This window comes from Psammomys obesus, unplaced genomic scaffold (assembly GCF_907164565.1).
Source record: "Psammomys obesus unplaced genomic scaffold, mPsaObe1.curated_primary_1811, whole genome shotgun sequence".
In the NCBI taxonomy this organism is placed as follows: domain Eukaryota; kingdom Metazoa; phylum Chordata; class Mammalia; order Rodentia; family Muridae; genus Psammomys; species Psammomys obesus.
This window is the reverse complement of record NW_026596131.1, coordinates 2,322,339-2,343,738: the sequence shown is the minus strand read 5'-3', so window position 1 is coordinate 2,343,738 and position 21,400 is coordinate 2,322,339. Positions and strand designations below refer to the sequence as shown.

General features: G+C 41.7%; 1 protein-coding gene across 1 annotated transcript; it reads left to right on the top strand.

The window, feature by feature from the left end:
* Window positions 1–352: 352 nt before the first annotated feature.
* Window positions 353–19,770, top strand: Ccdc47 (coiled-coil domain containing 47). The gene is made up of 13 exons (XM_055592290.1): window positions 353–548; window positions 3,647–3,927; window positions 5,205–5,312; window positions 7,038–7,212; window positions 8,937–9,058; window positions 9,278–9,343; window positions 10,649–10,750; window positions 10,948–11,058; window positions 12,362–12,447; window positions 14,099–14,157; window positions 14,397–14,506; window positions 14,715–14,882; window positions 18,151–19,770. Exons 2-13 carry the CDS (start codon window positions 3,664–3,666, stop codon window positions 18,229–18,231), a joined length of 1,452 nt encoding a protein of 483 aa, XP_055448265.1. The 5' UTR covers window positions 353–548; window positions 3,647–3,663; the 3' UTR covers window positions 18,232–19,770.
* Window positions 19,771–21,400: the final 1,630 nt, after the last annotated feature.

The following is a 21,400-nucleotide window of genomic DNA, read 5'->3' as shown; positions in this document are numbered from 1 at the left end:
GCGGCAGGGAGCCGCTCAGAAAACCCAAGATGACAAATACGGGGTCGACCGGCAACCTCATTCACATATCGGCCCTCTCTCAGCTCTCGTCCCTTGCAAAAAAACACTTGGGCACTATTTCCCTTCGTGCCTCTGAACACACGGTCCCACAGAGCATGGCCGCCTTTAGCTTCCGGAGCACCAGATCAAAGTGACGTCAACCGGACGGTCCCCATCCGGAGAAAGCCAGCCTCCGCCAGGGCACTACGAAGCCCAGGGGCGGCCGGGGTTACGTAATTTTCCCAGCAGCCTTGCGCGGGCGTCCTGCAGGCCGCGCCCCGCCCCCACGCTGCGCGCAGGCGCAGACCAGCCGTACTCATTCTACGTAACGGACGGCTGCAGCTACGTGAAGAGTGGGGGGCCGTGACCGAGCTACCTGTTCTGGGCTGTTCAGTGACGTCGCGGCCCGCAAATATCTTTGCGACCTGAAGGCGGAAACCAGACAAAGGCAGGCTGGGTGGAGGTGGCGGCCTTCAGGAGTCCCGGCCGGGTCGCAACCTCGGGTGCAGGTAGGTAGCGGACCGTGACATGCCAAGTCGGTGTGGCCAGGCCAGGCCGAGCGGTGACTAAGTTTCTTGGCCGCAGAGCCAGGTGCTGTTTCTCCCCAGACCAACCCTTTAAGTCTGGCCCGTGGGGACATGCATCAATACCGCAACTTACCTCTCCCGGATTAAAAAAGAAAAGAAAAGAAAAGAAAAAGGTTAAACCTCTGTCTAGCCTTTCCTGGCCATTTTCTGTTGGACTTTAGGAGGGTTTGGAGTAGTATTAGTGGCTTTGAGCAAATTCCAACCGGCAGCACAAAAATCTGCGAAAAATTTTGGTGTATAGCCGAAAGAATGCAGCATAGATACCAGGTTTCTCCATGGTGGAGTTAAGACTGGACACAAGAGGTTTCACAGAAGCAACCGCTTCGAGAGAGCGCTTAGCAGAAGGTTTCTAACGTACAACTAAGTGTTTGTAGCGAAACACTTTGTAAGGAGACAGGAATGTCTACGTCGTTTCTAGAAATTTGATCGTTTTGACTAACGCCATAAAGAGCTGAAAGGACAAGCGGTGATTGCCACATTTACTCGTTTTTAAGTCTGGAGTCAGTGGCCGAGAAACTATTGAAGGAAACTGCCAACGATAATCAAGACAGGCGTTAATGCTTTTGTCTGGCCTGGTTTCTAGTCTAAAGAAATTCTAGCTTCAGAAGTTCTAGAGACTGGGTGACCTGGCAGAGAGTTGTGAGTTTGAGAAATGGGTTGACAGGTGCAGCAGAGCCTTATTAAAAGGAAAGCCAATGCACAAATGGCTTGGATAATTTTAACCTAAACAACCTTGAGGGAGCCTGGTTATATGAATTACATTAGAAATACTTCTGTGTTGTGAATGTTCTGAGCATAGATTCAGTTTGTAATGACCAGACCTTTTGGGAGTCAAGGTGACTTCTACTTGAAAGGGGAAACACTAAGGCAGAAACTTTTTTTTTTTTTTTTTTTTTTTAAGATAGTGGCTCAATCTTGCAGCTGGTTTAAAACTCACTGTGTAGGACAGAGCTTGGCAGGCCAGTGGAACTCAGGCTCCTTGGTGCTGGGATTACAGAATCCAGCCACTGCACCCTGCTCCTGCCTCTCACCCCCTTTTAAGTATAGGGTCTCACTAGGTCGTCCTGGCTGCCCTTGAATTCCCACTGCTGCTTGCCTTTGACTCCTGAGTGCTGGGCATGGACCCCACCCCACCAGCCCCTTGGAGTTTTTGAGATAGGATCTCATGAAGCCTGAACAGACTTGGAACTCACTATGTAGAGGAGGATGGCCTTGAACTTTGGTCTGGTCCCTCTGCCTCATTCTCCCAAGTGTTAGGATTACATCACACACCCAATTTTATATGGTGCTAGTATTAACCCAGGCACTCTACCAAATTGAGTTACATACCCTAGCCTTCCTTGTAACCTTCTAAAAATGTATTTATTTGGGTCAGAAAAGGGGGGAGGTATACCACTGTGTGCATGTAGAGGTCGGAAGACAACTTATAAAACTTGGCTCTGTCCTTCCACTTTATGGAGCCCAAGGGTAAGACTCGGGTCCTTAGGCTTGTTGGCAAGTGCCTTTACCCACTGAGCAGTCTCAGCAGCCCAGCCCTTTTGTGAACATTTTTAATAAATGAGAAAATACTGTTTGGATGTTACACCCTAGTTTAATCATTAGTAGTAGTCCTTTCACACATCCTCAGTACCCTGTCACTAATAATACTCTCACACGTATCTATCCTTTAGGCTGTTCTATGCTTAAAAAAAAATCGTGGTTTTTTTTGTTTTGTTTTGTTTTGTTTTTTGTAACTAAAGATATAGGGCTGGTGTTTAAGTGAAGGCGCAGAATTGAAAATAAAGTATAAATGATTTTATTGGTTGAATTTCTTTTTGCATTGTCTTCTGAGATTTCATGAGAAATGATTGCTATTAGCCCATTTTGTCATTTTGTGGTTGCATTGATTAACATCTGCATCTTCTTTCTGTACACACTTGTGATGATTATAGTGATGTTTGTCCAGGAGAGCATGTCTGGAGGGCATACACACATGCACAGTTGATGGGTAGTAAAAGGCTTTGTTTTTTTGGTGCTGAGGATGAAGCCAACCTTATTACGTGTCACAAGAATGGCTACAAGCCACGTGCTGTCAAGCTGCATGTGTTTTTATTTATGGATTATTTTGTAATCATTTACATATAAATAGTTGGATATTATTACTTCTCTACACTCCTTAGTTCTTTTAGAAAGTTTTTAAAATAATTCACTTGTTTATTTTATGCATATTGATGTTTTGCCTGCATGCATGTCTGTGAGGGTGTCAGATTCCCTGGAGCTGGAGTTACAGACAGTGTGACTTGCCATGTGGGTGCTGGGAATTGAACCCCGGTCCTCTGGAGGAACAGCCAGTGCTCTTCTGCTGAGCCATCTCTCTAGCCCCTAGAAAGATTCTCTCAAAAGAACCTTTTTTAATGGAAAAAAAAAAGCTTATGAAATACGTAAAGAAAAAGATTTTAGAGAGATGAACCTAAAGAAATTAATAACTTCTCTTTGTTTTTGTTTTTCAAGACAAGTTTTTCTGTGTAGCCTTGGCTTTCCTGGAACCCACTCTGTAGACCAAGAGAGCCTGGAACTCAGAGATCCACCTGCCTCTACCTCCCAAGTACTGGGATTAAAGGCCTGTGCCACCACCACCTGGCACTTACCCTCATTTTTGCAGATAACTGCTGAAAATGATCAGGATAAACCCCATACCTCTTGGCCTCACCTCATTGGTTTTTTTGTTTTGTTATGTTTTGTTTTTGTCTTTTACATAGTGCTGTCTGAATCCAAGAATATTGAGTAAGCGAAAAGCAGGAGACATTTGTGAGATTGTTTTGCTTTTAATTAAGGGTCAGCCTATAGGTTGGTCTGGCCTTGAGCTCAGTATATAGCCAAGGCTGGCCTTGGACTTCTGATCTTTTTTTCCATCTCCCAAGTACTTGGATTACAAGTCTGTACCACTACCCCTAGCTGGCTTGTAGATTACTGACAATTTTACAAAGTATGTTAATTGTGTGTGTGGAATGGTAGCTCACTCAGCATACACTTTCTCACAGTTTACTTTTAAGGTGCAATGAGAGCCTTCTATGCTTTCTGTGCTGTTGTTTTGGTGTTTGGGAGTGTCTCTGAAGCCAAGTTTGATGATTTCGAGGATGAGGAAGACTTGGTAGAGTATGATGATAATGATTTCGCCGAGTTTGAGGATGTCATGGAAGATGCTGTTACAGAATCTCCTCAGCGGGTGATAACCACGGAAGATGACGAAGATGAAACCACAGTAGAGTTGGAAGGGCAGGATGAAAACCAAGAAGGAGATTTTGAAGATGCAGATACTCAGGTAGGGTTATTGTTTTAAGACTTATTTTTATGTGTATGAATGTATTTTGTGCACACCTGGTACCCTTGAAGGCCAGAAGAGAGTGCTGGGTCCTTTGGAACTGAGCAGCCCTGTGCTTCTGTGAACCAAATACAGGCCCTTTGCTAGAGCAGCAAGTGCTCTAATTTATGAGCCGCCTCTTTAGTTCTACCAAGGCTGCTTATTGTCAATTTATTGGGAAATTCAGGAGAATGGAAGATTTATTACTGATTTTCTCAAACAAAAACCCAAATATAGGGAGACTTTTGCTCTCTGGAATTTTCATTTTTGTTCAATAGCTGGAGCACTTTCATTTCTCTCTCTCTCTCTCTCTCTCTGAAACTTTCTCTGTAAGACAAAGCTCTGTAGCTCTGGGTGTCCTGGACCTGGCTTTGTAAACCAGGCCAGAGTCTGCCTGCCTATGCCTCTCTGTTTCTGGGATTAAAGGTATGTGCCACCATAACATAGCTAAACTCTTACAAATACTTTGTGGTGTGTTCCTATGTTTACCTTGATAAATCATTGTGTTTTCTGTAGTTACTAGAATAGATAAGATCTAAACTGAGAATAGATAATGTTTGAGTGGCAATTTAGAATTTTGGGTTTTAAATAAGTAGTATTATTCTTTTAGTGTTTTGGGGTTTTGTCTCATCTTTGAAGTTTGTCACAGTTATTTATGCTGTGTAGTACCTCATTTTGTTTGTTTTTGAGAAAAGGTCTATGTGTTTTGTTTTTCTTTTTGCCATGTGTTTTACTATGTATGTACATTGAAGAATTAAATTAATATAGTCAGACTAATTAACATTCATCTTACACATAGTTTTTCTATGTGTACTGAGGAAGCAAGGACAAGGTTTATTTTATGAGAAAAATTTCTTTCTTTCTTTTTTTCTTTCTTTCTTTGACGCAGAGTCTCACTATGTATTCCTGGCTATTCTGGAATTTGCTATGTAGACCAAAATGGCCTCAAAATCACAGAGATCTGCCTTCCTCCTAAATGCTAGGATTTAATAAACTTACCACCATGCCCAGCTCTCTTATCAAATTTCAAATATGAAATGCATTATTAAATGTCATTACTATGTGTGTTAGTTTTCTAGAACTTAAACCTCCAAGTTTGGTGTTTTGCTACAAGCATTTTACATCTGTGTTCTGTCCTTGTTGCTTATTAGTTACCTTTTCCTCTACAAATGTTACCCACAAAATGAGACACAACTGCTGGCATCATTTCTAAACATGATTGTGTTTTGTTTTTGTAGGAGGGAGATACTGAAAGTGAGCCATATGATGATGAAGAATTTGAGGGTTATGAAGACAAACCAGATACCTCTTCCAGCAAAAATAAAGATCCAATAACAATTGTTGATGTAAGTATATAAGATTCTAAATTCCAAAGTAAGCAATACATCATTAATACTATAACTGTAGTCCAGGACATACAGTGGGTGTTAGAATAATAGTGTAATCTAATAATGAGCTTAGCATGAATTCTGATAAACATCCGTTGTTATGAAGCAACTCTCATGTTGTAGTCTAGCCCTCTTACTTAATTCAAGTAGTGTAAGTGGATAGGGGCATACTTCGGAGAGTTTCTCAGAAGCAAGCCTGATATATTAGATTGCCTTTATGTTTTCTTCTTTCTTTGTTTTCTTCTTTCTTTCTTCCTTCCTTCCTTCCTTTCCTTCTTCTTTCTTTTTTTTCTTTCTTTCCTTCCTTCCTTCCTTCCTTCCTTCCTTCCTTTCTTTCTTTCTTTTCTTTCTTCCCTTCTTTCCTTCTTTCTTCTCCTTTCTTTCTTTCTTTCTTTCTTTCTTTCTCTTTCTTTCTTTCTTTCTTTCTTTCTTTCTTTCTTTCTTTCTTTCTTTCTTTCTTCCCTTCTTTCCTTCTCTCTCTTTCTTTCTTTTTGTTTGTGTTTGAGAAAGGGTTTCTCTGTCTAACTGTTCTGGCTGTCCTGGAACTCACTTTATAGACTGGGCTGGCTTCAGCCTCACAGAGATCTGGCTGCTTCTGCCTCTCAAGCACTGGGCTGGCTGGGACTAAAGGTGTGTGACACCATGGCCAGCTATGCATTTACTTTTTCTTTTCTTTTCTTTTCTTTTCTTTTCTTTTCTTTTCTTTTCTTTTTTCTTTCTTGTTTTTAAGCCAACCTAAACTGTTTTTAATTTTTTATAGCTATGAGTTTTCTTAAAGAGTCTTTAAAAAGCTGACCTGGAGCTGGTAGCCACAGCTTTAGTCTCAGTACTCTGGAGGCATAGGCAAGCAGATCTCTTGAGTGCTGGGTTCACTGATATACAAATTAAATTTTGAGATAGCTAACTAGGGCTATAGAATTCCGTCTCATAAAAAACAAATCAAAAGAAATAAATAAAAAGCTGAGCTAGAAGATTAAAATGGGCATATTTCCTGAAGTGTCACTTTTTTGTTGTTTAGATTTTATTTTATTTTTTCTGTATGCATGTTAGTGCGCCATGTGCATACCTGTTGCTCTTGGAAGCCAGAGGTAGCATCAGATCCCCTGGAATTGGAGCTGGAGATGGTGTGAGCTATCATGTGGGTGCTGTGAACCACACCTGCATCCTCTGCGAGAGCAGCCACTGCTTTAACCATTGAGACCTCCCTCCAGTCACGACGGTTATATAAAAAAATTCATGTCGTAGAGTTTTTATTGCTGTGACAAGACACACAGCTCTTATCAATTTAACTGGGGCTGGTTAACAGATTCAGAGGTTTAGTCTATTATCATCCTGGTGGGACACCTGGCAATGAGCAGGCAGATGTGGCCTGGCGCTGGAGGAGCCGACAGTCGGCAGGCTACGCTGGGTCTGGGTGTAGCTTGAACATAGTAGACCTCAAAGTCGTCCCTTCCACACACATGCACACGCACGTACACACACACACATTTCCTCCAACAAAGCCACACATACTAACAGTGTCCCTCCCTATAAGCCAAGCATTTCAACATGTGTCTGTGGGGACCATTCCTATTCAAACCACCACAGTCCACTTCTAGCTATGAGCTTTCTCAGTTTTTCAGCCGTTACTTAGACTCCATGTTCAATCTCAGCCAACACTGGATGTGATTTTCCCTTCTTAAGGTCCCTGCACACCTCCAGAACAGTTGGGAGAGTTATTACCTAGAAATTTTGATGGTGACCGGTCTGCTGGCCTATATCATGAACTACATCATTGGGAAGAATAAAAACAGCCGACTCGCTCAGGCCTGGTTTAACTCTCACAGAGAGCTTTTGGAGAGCAATTTTACCTTAGTGGGTAAGTTAAGCCAGTGTGAGACCAGCGGCCTGCCTGGAAACAGTTTGGTAAGAACAGTTCCTCCCCTCGGCAGAAATATCTAAATGCTTTCACAGAAGGCTGACTACAATGCACTTGTTTTCTCCAAGGGTCCCATTTTGTTGGGTTTATACATAAGTAAGTTAAATATATAATATAAAAGATAAATAGCTTTGGATACAGCCAGTATAAAAACAAGATGTTAAAATTCTGATTGAAACAAGAAACTGGCATTTTAGGTAGTTTGATAAAATAATTTGTTTGATTTTAGCTCCACAGATGAAACACACAGGGTAGGCAGCTGTGTACAGATTATGAGATTAGACGCCCTTTACACTCGCTCAGTGTTTCATCTCTTTAGTGAGAAGCACCCGTCCGTCTTACTGTACATACACATTGTAGTATTTATTTTACATGCATTGTTTTGATTGTTTTAAAAATTAATTTATTATTTTATTTATTGGGAGTGAGTAGGACTGCTTGTGACAGATAGTATAAGCAGGGAACACAATTTATGGGACCCAGTTCTCTCTTTCCACATGTGGGTCCCAGGATTCTGGTCATCAGACTTGGTAGCTAGTGTGTTCACTAGCTGAGCCATCTTGCTGGTCTGTTATGTAGCCCTGACCAGCCTAGAACTTGCTTTGTAGGTCAGGCTCAAACTAATGGACATTCTCCTGTCTACCTGCATAGTGCTGAAATTAAAGGCATATACCACCAAATTAAGCCTCACATTTTATTTTTTTATTTATTTTTATTTTTTAGTCACACATCATTTCTTAATTGCTTTGTTGCAACACTGTTAATTGAATATAATTTCTGGTTTTTGTAAGGAGACTGGTGTTAAAGCTTATCAAGGGGTTAAAGTACAGCCGTGTTACTAGATTCTGTTTACCAGTCCATGCTCTATTCCCTGTTCCATAGTTTTTTAGGGTGTTATTTAATCAGGGAATTTGGGCTGGGGGTGGTGGAGAAGCATTCCTTGGCTCATTGCCCTCCCTCTTCTTCATGCCAGAGTCCATAATTTTTTTTATGGAGACAATAAAGAGTTTTAACAGTAAAAAGAAGTCCTACCTCTACTGGCCTGTGCAGCAACCCTCAGCATCCAGCACACTTGGCCTAGCAGATGACAAAGAACCGGCCTGTATCCCTGATGCCCACCGTCTTGGTGCCTCCTGCGTACTGGCAGCAGTGGCAGACCCCATTCTCTGCTCTCATAACTTCACAGAGAAACATGAATGGATAGCAACATAAAATGGTGGAACAGTGGAAATCAGTAATCTTGCACAGGAAACTTTGGGAGTTGTTGGCTGTAGTCTGCCTGAAGCTGGTATAAAATAATGATTTTGGTGATTTGAAATGTGTGGAAACTGCTGTTGAATTCTACTGTCAGAAGTAATTGGAATTAATGAAGCCCATTCAGAAAATCCAGGCCTTATATACAAATCTTGTTCTGAAGATGGTTTGGCTGAGAGATGACACTGAGTATGTCTTCAAAACTAGATGAATTAAAGTGGGACGAAGCAGATGGTAAATTTATACATCAAATCTATTGCAGCATGAAACCTCTAACATAATACTGAAGTAAAAGCAACAGTGCCGATCCTTTAATCTCTTTCAAAGGAGATGCTGTGCCATAGCAAAGCATTGCTATCCTAAAGTGCTCCAAATGTCTAGTGAGTCAGCTTCAGTGCTTTTACTCCTAGGGGATGATGGAACTAACAAAGAAGCCACGAGCACAGGGAAGCTGAATCAGGAGAATGAGCACATCTATAACCTGTGGTGTTCCGGTCGAGTGTGCTGTGAGGGCATGCTCATCCAGCTGAGGGTGAGTAGGGAACGTCTGGCCCCACATGTGTCTTCCCCTTTTTTTTTTTTATGTGACTGCTAATCTAAATTCAAGGCTTCATTCCTCCTTGTTTGATTTAAAATAACGTCTGAGTATTATATTTCTACTAGTTGGCAAATGAAGTATTTGAGCCCCCTCTGAGGCCCTTCTATAAGTGTAAGCTGCAAGACAATGACTAATTCCTCTCATTTTTTTCAGTTCCTTAAGAGACAAGACTTGCTTAATGTCCTGGCCCGGATGATGAGGCCAGTGAGCGATCAAGTGGTATGTATTCCTGCTGGTTTTCTTGGTACAAACGGAATTGTTTTCTTAGCTATTCCATTTTTGGATTGTGTTTGGAACTGAAGGCTTTTGCTGTGTGCCAGGAACCTGGAACAAAACCCAGATACAATTCTTGTGTCACACTGTCAGTTGGGTCCTATTTATTGCTGACTTTTGTACTTGACTATGCAGTATGAACCTCTATTAGTGTTGTGTTTCTTCATTACAAGTTACCACAAAACTGCCCATTTGCCGGGGATGGTGGCGCATGCCTGTGATCCCAGCACTCAGAGTGGCGAAGGTGGATAGATCTCTGTGAGTTCAAGGCCGCTCTAGTCTACAAAGTGAATCCAGGACATCCAGGGCTACACAGAGAAATCCTGTCTTGGAAAACACAAATAAACAAATAGCACCATTCAGGGGTGGAGAAATGGCTCAGCAGTTGAGATGCTGCCTGCTCTTCCTGAGTACCCAGGTTTGATTCCCAGACCAACACCAAACTCCTAGCCATCTCTTCCAGGGAATCCCACACTCTCTTCTAGGCTCTGGGGTGCTGCATACAGTGGTGCACAGACAGGCATGCAGGCAAACACCCATACACCTAGAATAGAAGTAATCCTTTCCTGTTGGTGTTTTGAAATAGTCTCTGTAGATCAGGCCACAACTCACAGAAATCTGCCTTCCTCTGCCTCTTGAGTGCTGGGATTAAAGGCATAAGTTTCCATACCCAGAAAAATTAAAAAAAAAAAAAATTGTTTTTGAGACCCTTTCTCAAAAACAAAGACTGAAAAGAAAACCCTAACACCATTTATTATGTCACAGTATCAGTACATGAGTGATCCAGGGTAGGTTAGCTGGCTCCTCTGCTTAGGTCCACAAGGCTGGAAACAGTGTGAGCCAGTCTTGTGTTTCCCTCTTTACAAACTCATTCAGGCCTATGTCAGAATTCAGTTTTTTGTGTTTATAGGTACCTATTTTCTTGCTACCTGCCAACTAGGACTTAACTCAGGTCCTGGAGGTCCTCATAACCCAGCCCTTTTCCTTGATGGTCACTTTTGTATTAAAGATTCTCTGCTTCAGCTACAGCCCAGTTATTTTTATAACTTGCAGGATTATGTGTTATACCCAAAACAGTACCCCTTTTTGTTCATTTGAATTAACCGACTGGGGGTCATCTGCCATTATATTATGAACCACACTTAAGGGGAAAACGGATGCAGCAGAAGGCTGGATTCTTGGAGCCTTTTAGAAATCTACGTACCATATCACTCAACAAGTGAGCTTTATCTTTTTTGTTTGTTTTTAAAGCAAATAAAAGTAACCATGAATGATGAGGACATGGACACATATGTGTTTGCTGTTGGCACTCGCAAAGCTTTGGTGCGACTGCAGAAAGAGATGCAAGATCTGGTATGTCAAGTTGCTCTAATTTAAATGTCTGTAGAAACTGCCTCTTTATTACAGAGAAGTCCGGCTTTATAGGACAGCACAGTTCTGTCTCTCAGATGTTAAGTACCACTTCAAAATAGGTTCAATTTTGAACCTAGTGTTTTGGAAAAAAGTGTATAATAAAATAATTGTTTTATGTTTTCACTCTCTTCTTTCAGAGTGAATTTTGTAGTGATAAACCTAAGTCTGGAGCAAAGTATGGACTGCCAGACTCTTTGGCCATTCTGTCAGAAATGGGAGAAGTCACAGAGGGAATGATGGACACAAAGGTAAATACAATAAAAGACTGTTTGGAGTCGTGTACACCTGTAATGGCAGCTACCCTAGAGGCTGAAGCAAGGTGGTACAGCGAGAGACGCTGTCTTCAAAAATGTAAATAATTAAAAATGAATACTAAATTTTATTTTACCCTTTTGAAACATTGGTAAATAATCTGTGACTATAAATCATTCATGACACATTTTCTGTGATATTTATAGTCATCTAACTGATAGGGATCAACTGGGTGAACACGGCTGCTGATTGTAGTAGAAATAGTAGGCGAGCAATGCCATCCTGATGAGGCAGTGGCCATCTCTCATGTTGAAAGGGCGGTCTCTCTGCAGCTGGGACAGGTCTTCTCTGGTGCCATACAGTAGTTACATGTGTGCTCCTTCTTCACACTGACAGATAGCCTGTCAGAGGGCTGTCAGTCCAGGAGATAGCTGGCAGTGAAGAGCACTGTGCAAGCAAAAGGTCGGTAGCTTGTATCCTAGCATCTGCTTTATAAGTTGAGTATCCCATAACCCCAGTTTTGAGGGCTATGACTCTCTCTTGCCTTCCCCACATGCACAGAGTATACACACACACACACACCTCTCTCCAAAAGAACTAATGACTTTCAATTCAAGCTTTCTCACACACACACACACACACACACACACACCTCTCCAAAAGAACTAATGACTTTCAATTCAAGCTTTCAAGATTTTTGTTTTGTCTTTTGAGATACAGTTACTCATTATGTGTTCCTGGCCAGGAACTCAAAGAGGTCCACCTGCCTCTGTCCCCCAGATGCTAAAATTAAAGGTGTGTGCCACCACTCCAAGCCAACTTTCAAGTTTTTTGGTTATTTATTTTTAAGATTATAAAGATTACAGATTTAATCCTTCAGTGTCTTTTAGTCATTCTTTTTTTTTTTTTTTTCTTGAGACAGAGTTTCTCTTTGTAGCTTTGGCTGTTCTGGACTTGCTTTGTAGACCAGGCTGGCCTTGAACTAAGGGAGATCCGCCTGCCTCTGCCTCTCTGAGTCATTCTTGAGTTTGAGTTTGTAAGGGTAAGGATGGGCACACGGTGGGCACTGTGATCCTGTCATGTGAGGCTAAGGCTGGAGTCTGCTAAGCTGCAGACAACCATTTCTCTTAAGCTGAAGGAGAGGGCTTCACTAGATAACTTTTTTATTTGTTATTTATATTTTTTTAAGAAAAGCCTATTTTAGTCTGATATTTTATGAAAGTAGGGATTAAAAGGTGAATATCTATGAAAACTGGGAAATGGACTACACTCTAGTTAATATTCTTTCTTTCTTTTCAGATGGTTCACTTTCTTACACACTATGCTGACAAGATTGAATCTGTTCATTTTTCAGACCAGTTCTCTGGTCCAAAGATTATGCAAGAGTACGTATGAAATCAAAGTATTAAAATTCGTTTTCCATATTAGTTTTATGTTGGAACTGCACAAGGCACCTCTGCAGTTTTCTTACCAAGTGAAAAGGTGAAGTTGGTAATGAGTACCCCCTCACTAAGTGCATCATGGGAAGTGACCGGCAAGCCTCCCCACCCTGCATGCTTGCGTCACTGACCCAGGAGGCTCAGGGGGAAGGCTGGTGCTAAGAAATTGCAGCTGGTATACCTTTGCGGTTTCTAAATTTGTGATCTTTGACTCTGATTGTAAATGTGTGTATTTTATACTTAATGCCACTTCCCCCTTCACTTTTTGAATAACTGGGTATGTGTTACATTACTTCAATACCCATAGTTTCTGATTTTATACCAGTGTTGTTCAGGTGTACATTGCCTCAGGGTTTGGGCTTAGATTTGTTCATTGAATTTGCAGGAAGTCTGGCAAGCACAACTAAATATACTTCTGATAGAGAATTGGATCTGACCTGATTGTTAGTTGCAGGCTACTGTCATGGCTGTGGGGTTGGGTACAATTAAAAGCCATCCTAGACCAGGCATAGTGGTGTAGGCATTTGATCTCAGCTTTCAGAGGCAGGAACAGAGAGATCGCTCAGTCCAGCCTGGCTTATATAATGAGTTTTAGGCCAGCTAGGGACACAGTGAGACTCTTAGTAACATATATTCTGGGAACTATAGATTCATTTCCCAATACCAAAATAAGAGTAGCAGCAACAAAATTTCTAGATTTCAGTTGTGTGTGGAGATTTCTCAGGTTCTTACGCTTCTAGATGATGTTGCATCATCCTTGACCTGCTAAACGTGGTAACACCAGGGACAAAGTATTGCATTAAAGCTTTTATTAAGTCTTTTGTTGGGGGTAGGGCAGTAGATTGTTTGATAGTCAAAATTTGTAATGACAATCCAAATCTATGAGGGATTGTTGGTTGGACAATCCCCACTCTACCAAATTCTCAGGATACTTGAGTCTCCTAGGTAAAGTAATGTAGTATTTGCGTGTAACATATATAGCCTTTTCCACAGGAAACCATCTTTAGATTCTTGTAATACCTGAGACAATGTAAGTGCTACTAAGTAATTGTTAAACTGTATGCCTCAGCTTTTAGAGAATAAATGACCACAAAAAAAGACTGAAAATTGGGGATTGGAGAGATGACTCAATGGTTAAGAGTGTATTGCTCAGACGAAAACCAGGGACCAGCTTGATTGCAAGCTCCCTCGTGGAGGCTAAAAGTCAGAGGAGATTTGACATCTTTTTGGGCCTCCATGGACACTACGTACACACATACATGCAGGCCAAAATAAATGTAAATTTAGAAATTAAAACAAAAGCAAAAGTATTTAAAATATGGCTTCATACTTAAGCGTAGGCATCTTTTGGGACCCCTCGGTGAGAGGGAATATATCTTGCCTACTGGAAGCATTACTGGAAGGGTTGAAATATAGCACCAAATGGTCAAGATGGCCTAAAAGCTCCTCAGGCTCTCTGGTTGCCATTGGCGTGGTGGTGCAGAGTACACGCAGTGCCCTTTGCAGGTCTTTGCCCACCTGAGACAGATGAGTGACTTGTATGCCTGGGAAGCGCCTTTCTGCCATTCTTTTTTAACAGACTTCTCTTTTGTGACAGGGAAGGTCAGCCTTTAAAGCTGCCTGACACTAAGAGGACACTACTGTTTACATTTAATGGTGAGTGTTCTGGGTCCTGTCTGTCTTGTTCTTGGTTTCCTCTGAAATGTTTTTGAAATTGTTTTTCCTTCTGAAACAATAGCTTTAAAACTACAGCATCACTAACCTCATCCTCATTCCTCCTTGTTGATGTCTGGGTTCCTCCTCCAAGGAGCTAGTCTGTTAGCATGAAGAAAAACTGCCAACCGAGAAGTGTTAATGCTGCCATTACTCAGTAGGAAAATGGCTTTGTTTTCCAGTACCTGGCTCAGGTAACACGTACCCAAAGGATATGGAAGCTTTGCTACCCCTGATGAATATGGTGATTTATTCTATCGATAAAGCCAAAAAGTTCCGACTCAACAGAGAAGTAAGTCCCTAAGCCTTTCTTACAAACTGGCACGTTTTACTGTTGCTCTCTGCCCGCGGGCAACAGCTGTCAGTAACTGCTGTGACTGAGTCTTCACTAGTTGACTTGAAAGTGCCAAAAGGGAGTAGTTTTCCCAAAGAAGGCTAAGTGGGGTTTTCTCCTGTGGGATGGAAAGGGGTTTCTTATGAAGACTTTATTTCCTGGGGAGGGTAAACAAAAAGCAGATAAGAACCGTGCCCGAGTGGAAGAGAACTTTTTGAAGCTGACACATGTGCAGAGACAGGAGGCTGCACAGTCCCGGCGTGAGGAGAAGAAAAGAGCCGAGAAGGAGCGGATCATGAATGAGGAGGACCCTGAGAAGCAGCGCAGGCTGGAGGTGAGGCTCTCCCCAAGGCCGGGGCTTTTTTATTCTATGGTTTTTGTGTTTTGAGGATATAATATGATTATGTCACTTTTCCTTTTTCCTCCCTCCCAAACCTCCCATGTCTCTACCTCCCTTCAGCTGTCTTTCAAATTTGTGGCCTCTTTCTGTGTTGCTTTTGTTATGTGGTGTGTGTGTGTTTGTGTTGCATGTATGCGTGTGTCTGAGGATTTAATGCAGCCTGCTCAGGCTGCATGATGTTACTTGCAGGCGTGTTTTCAGGCATTTGGTGTGGTAACCAGTTGGCGTGCTCCTCTCTGGGGCAGACCCTTCTGCGCTCAGCGTCCCTGGCTTGCCTCTACTTCTTTGTCTAGTTTGAGGCTTTGTGTGATTTCCCCAAAAGTACTGTTTTGTTTTGTTTTGTTTTGTTTTGTTTTGTTTTTAGTTATCCAGGTTCCTATTTGTATTATACTGTCTGCTGTGATAATCCTGTGTAGAAATGCACACAGCTAAAAGTTTAACATTTTTCCATGTTTTGGCTATGTTGTCATTTGACAGCACTTTATTCCACACTAGGTTGAGTTTGCACCTGGAAAATGGCTAAATTACCCTCTTTTCTAGTACAATTCCATTTTAGATCGAACAATTAGAAAGAGAATCGGGTTTTTAAAGAAGCCAGCATATACACTTTATATTTTAAATAAATTGTGATTTAAAATTAGGATTTGATATAGAATTAGTGAATTATAGTATTTCTGCAGCTTTTGTTGTTGGTTTCTGTTTCTTACATAACTGTTATTCCAAACTTGAGATTCTTGGGCAATGTATATTACGCTTAAAAAATTCAGTATATTGTCATACTTTGTGAAATAAGACGCCAAAGTCCAAGTGTAAACTGTGAGAGTGAAAAGAGAACAAAGTTCTAGAAGATGTGAACTTAATTGAGAATAATTTTGAGGCTTGAATAACATTCTTCAAAGTAAGGCAGGTCCCTGCCAAGGAATGTGAGTTGCTGCTGTGTGGCTGTAGATGCCAGCAGCCGGTGCCTAATGCTGCCATGCGAGGTGCTCAGGAAGCCTCATGCTGCTCCTCTTCCTCATGCTTTCTTGATTTTGCCTGGAGGGATGGACGAACAGGGCAGGGGTGGTGGTGGAGAGAGATACACCCACGTGTGTTTGTTCAGAGGACAAACCCAAGTGACGTTTGAAGGTGTCCATTTTTGTGTGAGAGATGCTGGGAATTAAACTCAGGCCTTACACATGCTAGGTAAGTGCTTTGCCACTGAGCTATAATTCCCAGCCCCACTCTTTTAGGGGTTGGGGGGAAGGAACAGTATCTCTCTAGGCTGCCTGGCCAGTGTCATCCTCAGCATTGAGATTGCAGGTGCCTGCTACCACACCAGACTTTTTACACCGGCTCTTAGGGATATAGAGTCTTCATGCTTACAAAAACATGCAGTTTATTGACTGACTGAGCCATCTCTCTAGCCCTTAATGACTATGTTCAGCCTAAAAATTTAGCTGTTTTTAATGCCATCTTCGTAAATAAAATTGACCTTTTAGTGTATAAACATGGAAATTTTGCATTAAGAACTACCAATGGGGCTAGAAAGATGGCTTAGAGTTTAGGAACACTGGCTATTCTTCCAAAGGTTCAATTCCCAGCAACCCAGGGTGTCTCATAACCATCTCTAGTGTGATCTGGCTCCCTCTTCTGGCCTACAGGCACATGTGCAGGCCGAATACTGAATAAAAAATTAATAAATCTTTAAAAAAAATCAATAGGTAGTGTCTTTAATTTTTCTGTGAAGAAAATTCTCTTCACAGAATTTTTGTGGTTTGAGACTACAGTGGCTTGAAGGAAAAGGACCCAGAACCTAGCCTGAGTCAAATGGTACGCTTCTTATGGAAACTTTTTTTTTTTTTTTTAACAACTAGTTTATAGTATTGTCCTGAGGACTTTGAAAAGATCCAGTAAACTTAATGGGAGACAAAACAAAACAAAGAGAGTTATGGTTAATTTCTGGCTTTTATGAAGAGGTTTTTAGATTTGTCTGTGTTGCTGGGCACTGGTGGTGCCCAGCATTTGAGACAGGCAGGCAGATCCTTCTAAGTTTGAGGCCAGCCTGGTCTACAGAGCAAGTTCCGGGATAGCCAAGGCTACACATAGAAACCCTGTCTCAAAAAACAAAAACAGCAAGATTTATTTGTATGTGCTTTGCATACAACTATGTGTATGTGTACACCATCTTCTGGTGGTGGTGGAGGCCAGAAGAGGGCATTGGATCCCCAGGAACTGGAGTTAGAGATGGTTTTGAGCCACCATATAGGTGCTGGGAGCAAAACCTAGGTCTTCTGCAAGTGTATCAGGTGCTCTTAACCACTGAGCCATCTCTATAGTGTTTTTAGTTTTAATAATGTGTCTGCTTGTGGATTTATGCATGAGAAATGTCCAAAGATGGTGTGGGATTCCCTTGAAGCTGGAGTTACAGGTGGTTGTGTGCTACATGGGTGCTAGGACCCAAACTCAATCCTCCAGAGGAACAGCAAGCTATCTCTTAGTCCCCATGTCTGGTCATAATACCAATTACTTAGCTAACAATAGCTAAGTAATGAGACCTTACCTTAACATTTTATTGTCTTTGCCTTGTTTCGTGTTAATTTTTATTTGCCAACATATGAATTGGCAATGTTTTTGTTTTGTTTTTTGACGCAGTGTCTTATGGCACAGATTGGCCTGTAACTAACTATGTAGCCAAGGTTGGCCTCAAAGTGCAGTCCTTCTGCCTTAGACTTCCAAATGCTGGGATTGGTGTGTGTTATCATGCCTGGCTTGCAATTATTTTTATAAGTATATTCGAGAATGTTCTGTGTGTTGTAAGACTAAGATTTTGAATGAAAGGCTAGGCATAGTGGAACACACCTTTAATTCTAGGGAGGTAGAGGCAAGCATATCTCTGTCAGTTCAAGGCCAGCCTAGTCTACATAGTGAGTTCCAGGACAACCAGGGCTATATAAAGAAGACCCTATTTCAAACTTCCCTCTATCCCCACGCCCCATGCTAATATGGGTGAGTAGAAGTGTCCAGAAGCATCACATCTCTTGGAGCTGGAGTTAAAGGCAGTTGTAAATCGCCTGCCATGTGCTTTGAACAGAACTTAGGTCTTCTGTAAGAGCATCATGAGCTCTAACCACCAAGCCAGGTCTCCTGTTCCTAGATTATTTTCAGTATATGCTTAGATCTTAATTTGGATCTTTCTCTCCCCCCTTCCCTGTTTCCACAGGAAGCTGCTTTGAGGAGAGAACAAAAGAAGTTAGAGAAGAAGCAAATGAAAATGAAACAAATCAAAGTGAAAGCCATGTAAAGCCATCCCAGTGGTCTCGGTCCTTGCCACCTGAAAAGCACGAGTCCATTTCTCCCCTTGAAGTTCACATATTTCTAGTGACTGAGAAATCCTTATTTCATCCTCTCCTTTCCTGTTGGTTTGGAGTTCTGCAGCGGTTCTAGATACATTGGAAGAGTTCTTTCAGTTATCTCCTTGCAGATAATCAAATTATTTTGATTATAAGAGGAATGGTTACAAAATATGTGTCGTCTTAAAATATTTTTAAATTATAACCTGAATCATCAATGCTTTACTTTGGTGTTTGAAGAACGATCATGAAATTTCTAGATAGGTTGTTGCTTTTGGTTTAAACTGGGAAATTGAAATAACTATGGAGACTAACTGTAAACCAAGATTCCAAGCATATCTATTGGAATTGCACAATAAACATTGCTTGTTTCCCGTGTCCCACATTAAACTTGTGAAAAAATGGAATCTAGACCACTGTATGTGATGATGAATTTCAGAGGCCTAGAACATAGTACAGTGTGTATTTTGTGTGTGGGTGGTGCTGACGATATTATTATAGGAGCAAATCTAGGTGTTGGAATACTACAAGTTCATGGAAGATTCTAGCGGTAGGTAGTACAGGAGCAGTTTCTCCTTGCCTGATACACGAGCCAATGACAACGTGAGTGCAATTTGAAGTCGTCGTATGTTTATTTTTCCTGAGTAAGAAATGCATGAAAACATGAACTGCTTCACCTAACTCAGGTCAGCAGCATTCAGATCACTGGTCTCTGTGAGGTCACAATGGTTTTCTTGGTTGCTGCAGCCTGATAAGTGTTCATGGAGAAGCTGGTCTCTGCCGTGTGAGTGTGCCTTTGCTTCTCCATTTGCTTTTACCGAGTCCACAGGCCGGTATGTACTTTTTTGAAACAAGTCACCATCAATATGTACAAATATGCTTTTAAAAGGTGAGCTTTCTTAGGCGATTCGGAGCTGTCTGCCTCATGAGGGGAGAGGCCCCTCCATCTGCATAAGCATTTGGCTTGTTGAGATCTCTGCATTTTATAAATGCTTCCTACTGAGAAAGCATTTTTTAAGTCACTGCTTGTACCAGGTAGTTTTTGTTCGGGTTGGGAAGGGTTGGTTTTCTGTTGGGAGTGGGTGGTGGGTTTTTGTTGATGTTCTCTGTGTTCTGACGCAGTAACAGTGAGTTACGGTGAAAACAGTGTGTGCTGTTGCCTTGAAAATTATATGGAGTTTTTCACATGGCTTTGTCTAGGTTAATAGAAATGTATGCACTGGGATATACAAGTGTAATGCTTTTTAACAGTTCACAAATTTAAGTTATTAAAAATAACACAAAATTGAATGACTTTAAGACCATATGATTCTAGACTTAACATTGTTATACAAATCTTTAAAATATTTAGAATCAAAATTTATGTGCTTAGTTATCTTTTGAGTAATATAAGCTTTCTTAAAGTCCCATACATTTGGACCGTGGCAGCTAATTTTGTAATTTAAGCATTCATATGAACTACCTATAACATATTAAACTGATTGACAAAATCTGAGAGTGCCGCCTTGACTTTTTTGGAGTTGTCTTATGAGAATATGTGTACGCAAAGGAAAGTTCTCTTATTAAAAGTTAGCACTAAAATTGTTTTCCTTCAAAACCTTAATCTTAAATATTCCTTTATAGTTACCACTTACCACTTTTAAAATGTTTTATATTCTGAAGTCCTGATTGTTCTGCTTCAGAAAGGGTCTCAACTCTATAGCCCAAGCTGGCCACAGTCAAACACATGATTCTCTTATCTCAGCCTCCCGAGTGCTGGGAAAACTGGCACACACCACCTGCACATTTTTGTTGTTGTTTGTTTGATTTTGGTTTTTGATTACTTTTTTGAGACAAGTTTTTTTTAATATTATTTGTACAGCATTTTGCCTGCATGTGTGCCCCTGCGTTGGAAGAGGGCACCGTGTTTTACTATAGATGGTTGTGAGCCACCATGTGGTTGCTGGGAATTGAACTCCGAACTTTTGGAAGAACCGCCAGTGTTCTTAACCTCTGAGCCGTCTCTCCAGCCTGAGACGGGTTTCTCTGTAAAGCCTTGGCTATCTTGGAACTGGCTCTGTAGACCAGGTTGGCCTCAAACTCAAGAGATCTGCCTGTGTCTGCCTCCTGAGTTCTGGGGTTAAAGGTGTACACCACCACCTCCTGGCTTAATTTTGTTTTATTGAGACAGGGTTTCACTGTGTAGTGCTGAGTGGCCTAGAACTCACTGTATAGGCCAGACTGTCCTTGAACTCAGATCTGCTTGCCTCGACCTCTGAGTGCAGGGATTGAATGTGTGTGCCACCGCACCCAGCTGACTTGAGCCAAATGTTATTAGTGAGCCCTTTCCTGTTTTAGTCAGCTTTCTATCACTGTGACAAAAGAGCTAAGATAATAAACTTCAAGGAAGAGATGACTCGGGGTCAGTTTCAGCTCCTGGACTTTGTCCTCTTGCTTAGGGGAGGCAACCTGTGGGGAAGCAAAGCTGCTTACCTCATAGTGGCCAGGGAGCTGACAGTAGGAGGGATAGGGATCCTAATATCTCAAAGACACACCCTCAGTGGCCTCGCTTCCCTCTCTGGCTTTCCATCATCTACCTATAGTACCACTGGCTATGTGTCTGTACCGTGGGACTTTCGATGCACATTTATGATCCAAACCATTATAGTCCTCTCCTTGGGTAAGAGGACTTGTGATGAATCAGAGGACCAAGAGAGAAGAATGTTGTTTACTGTCATACTGGAAAGAAAGCATGCGTTCCAAATCCTTTTGCGTGGATCCCTAGCAATGCCAAAATTAGCCCTGAAATATAAAACAAAGGCTTGACCTCAGGGTCAGTAAAGCCATTGCTCGGACCAGGGGGATGCTCAGTGGGTAAAGGTTCTTGTCAGGCTTGATGATCTGAATTTGATCCCCAGAATGCATGCAACTCTCCCAAGATGTTCTCTGACCACTACATGTGGGCCATAGCATGCACAACAAGCATGCACATGCATGTGCACAGGAGGTGATACACAGGAGGCAGGGGCTGGCAGATCTGTGTGCGTTCAAGGCCAGCCTGGTCTACAAAGGGAGTCCAGGACAGCGGGGCTACACTGAGAAACCCTGTCTTGAAAAAAAAAAAAAAAAAAAAAAAAAAAA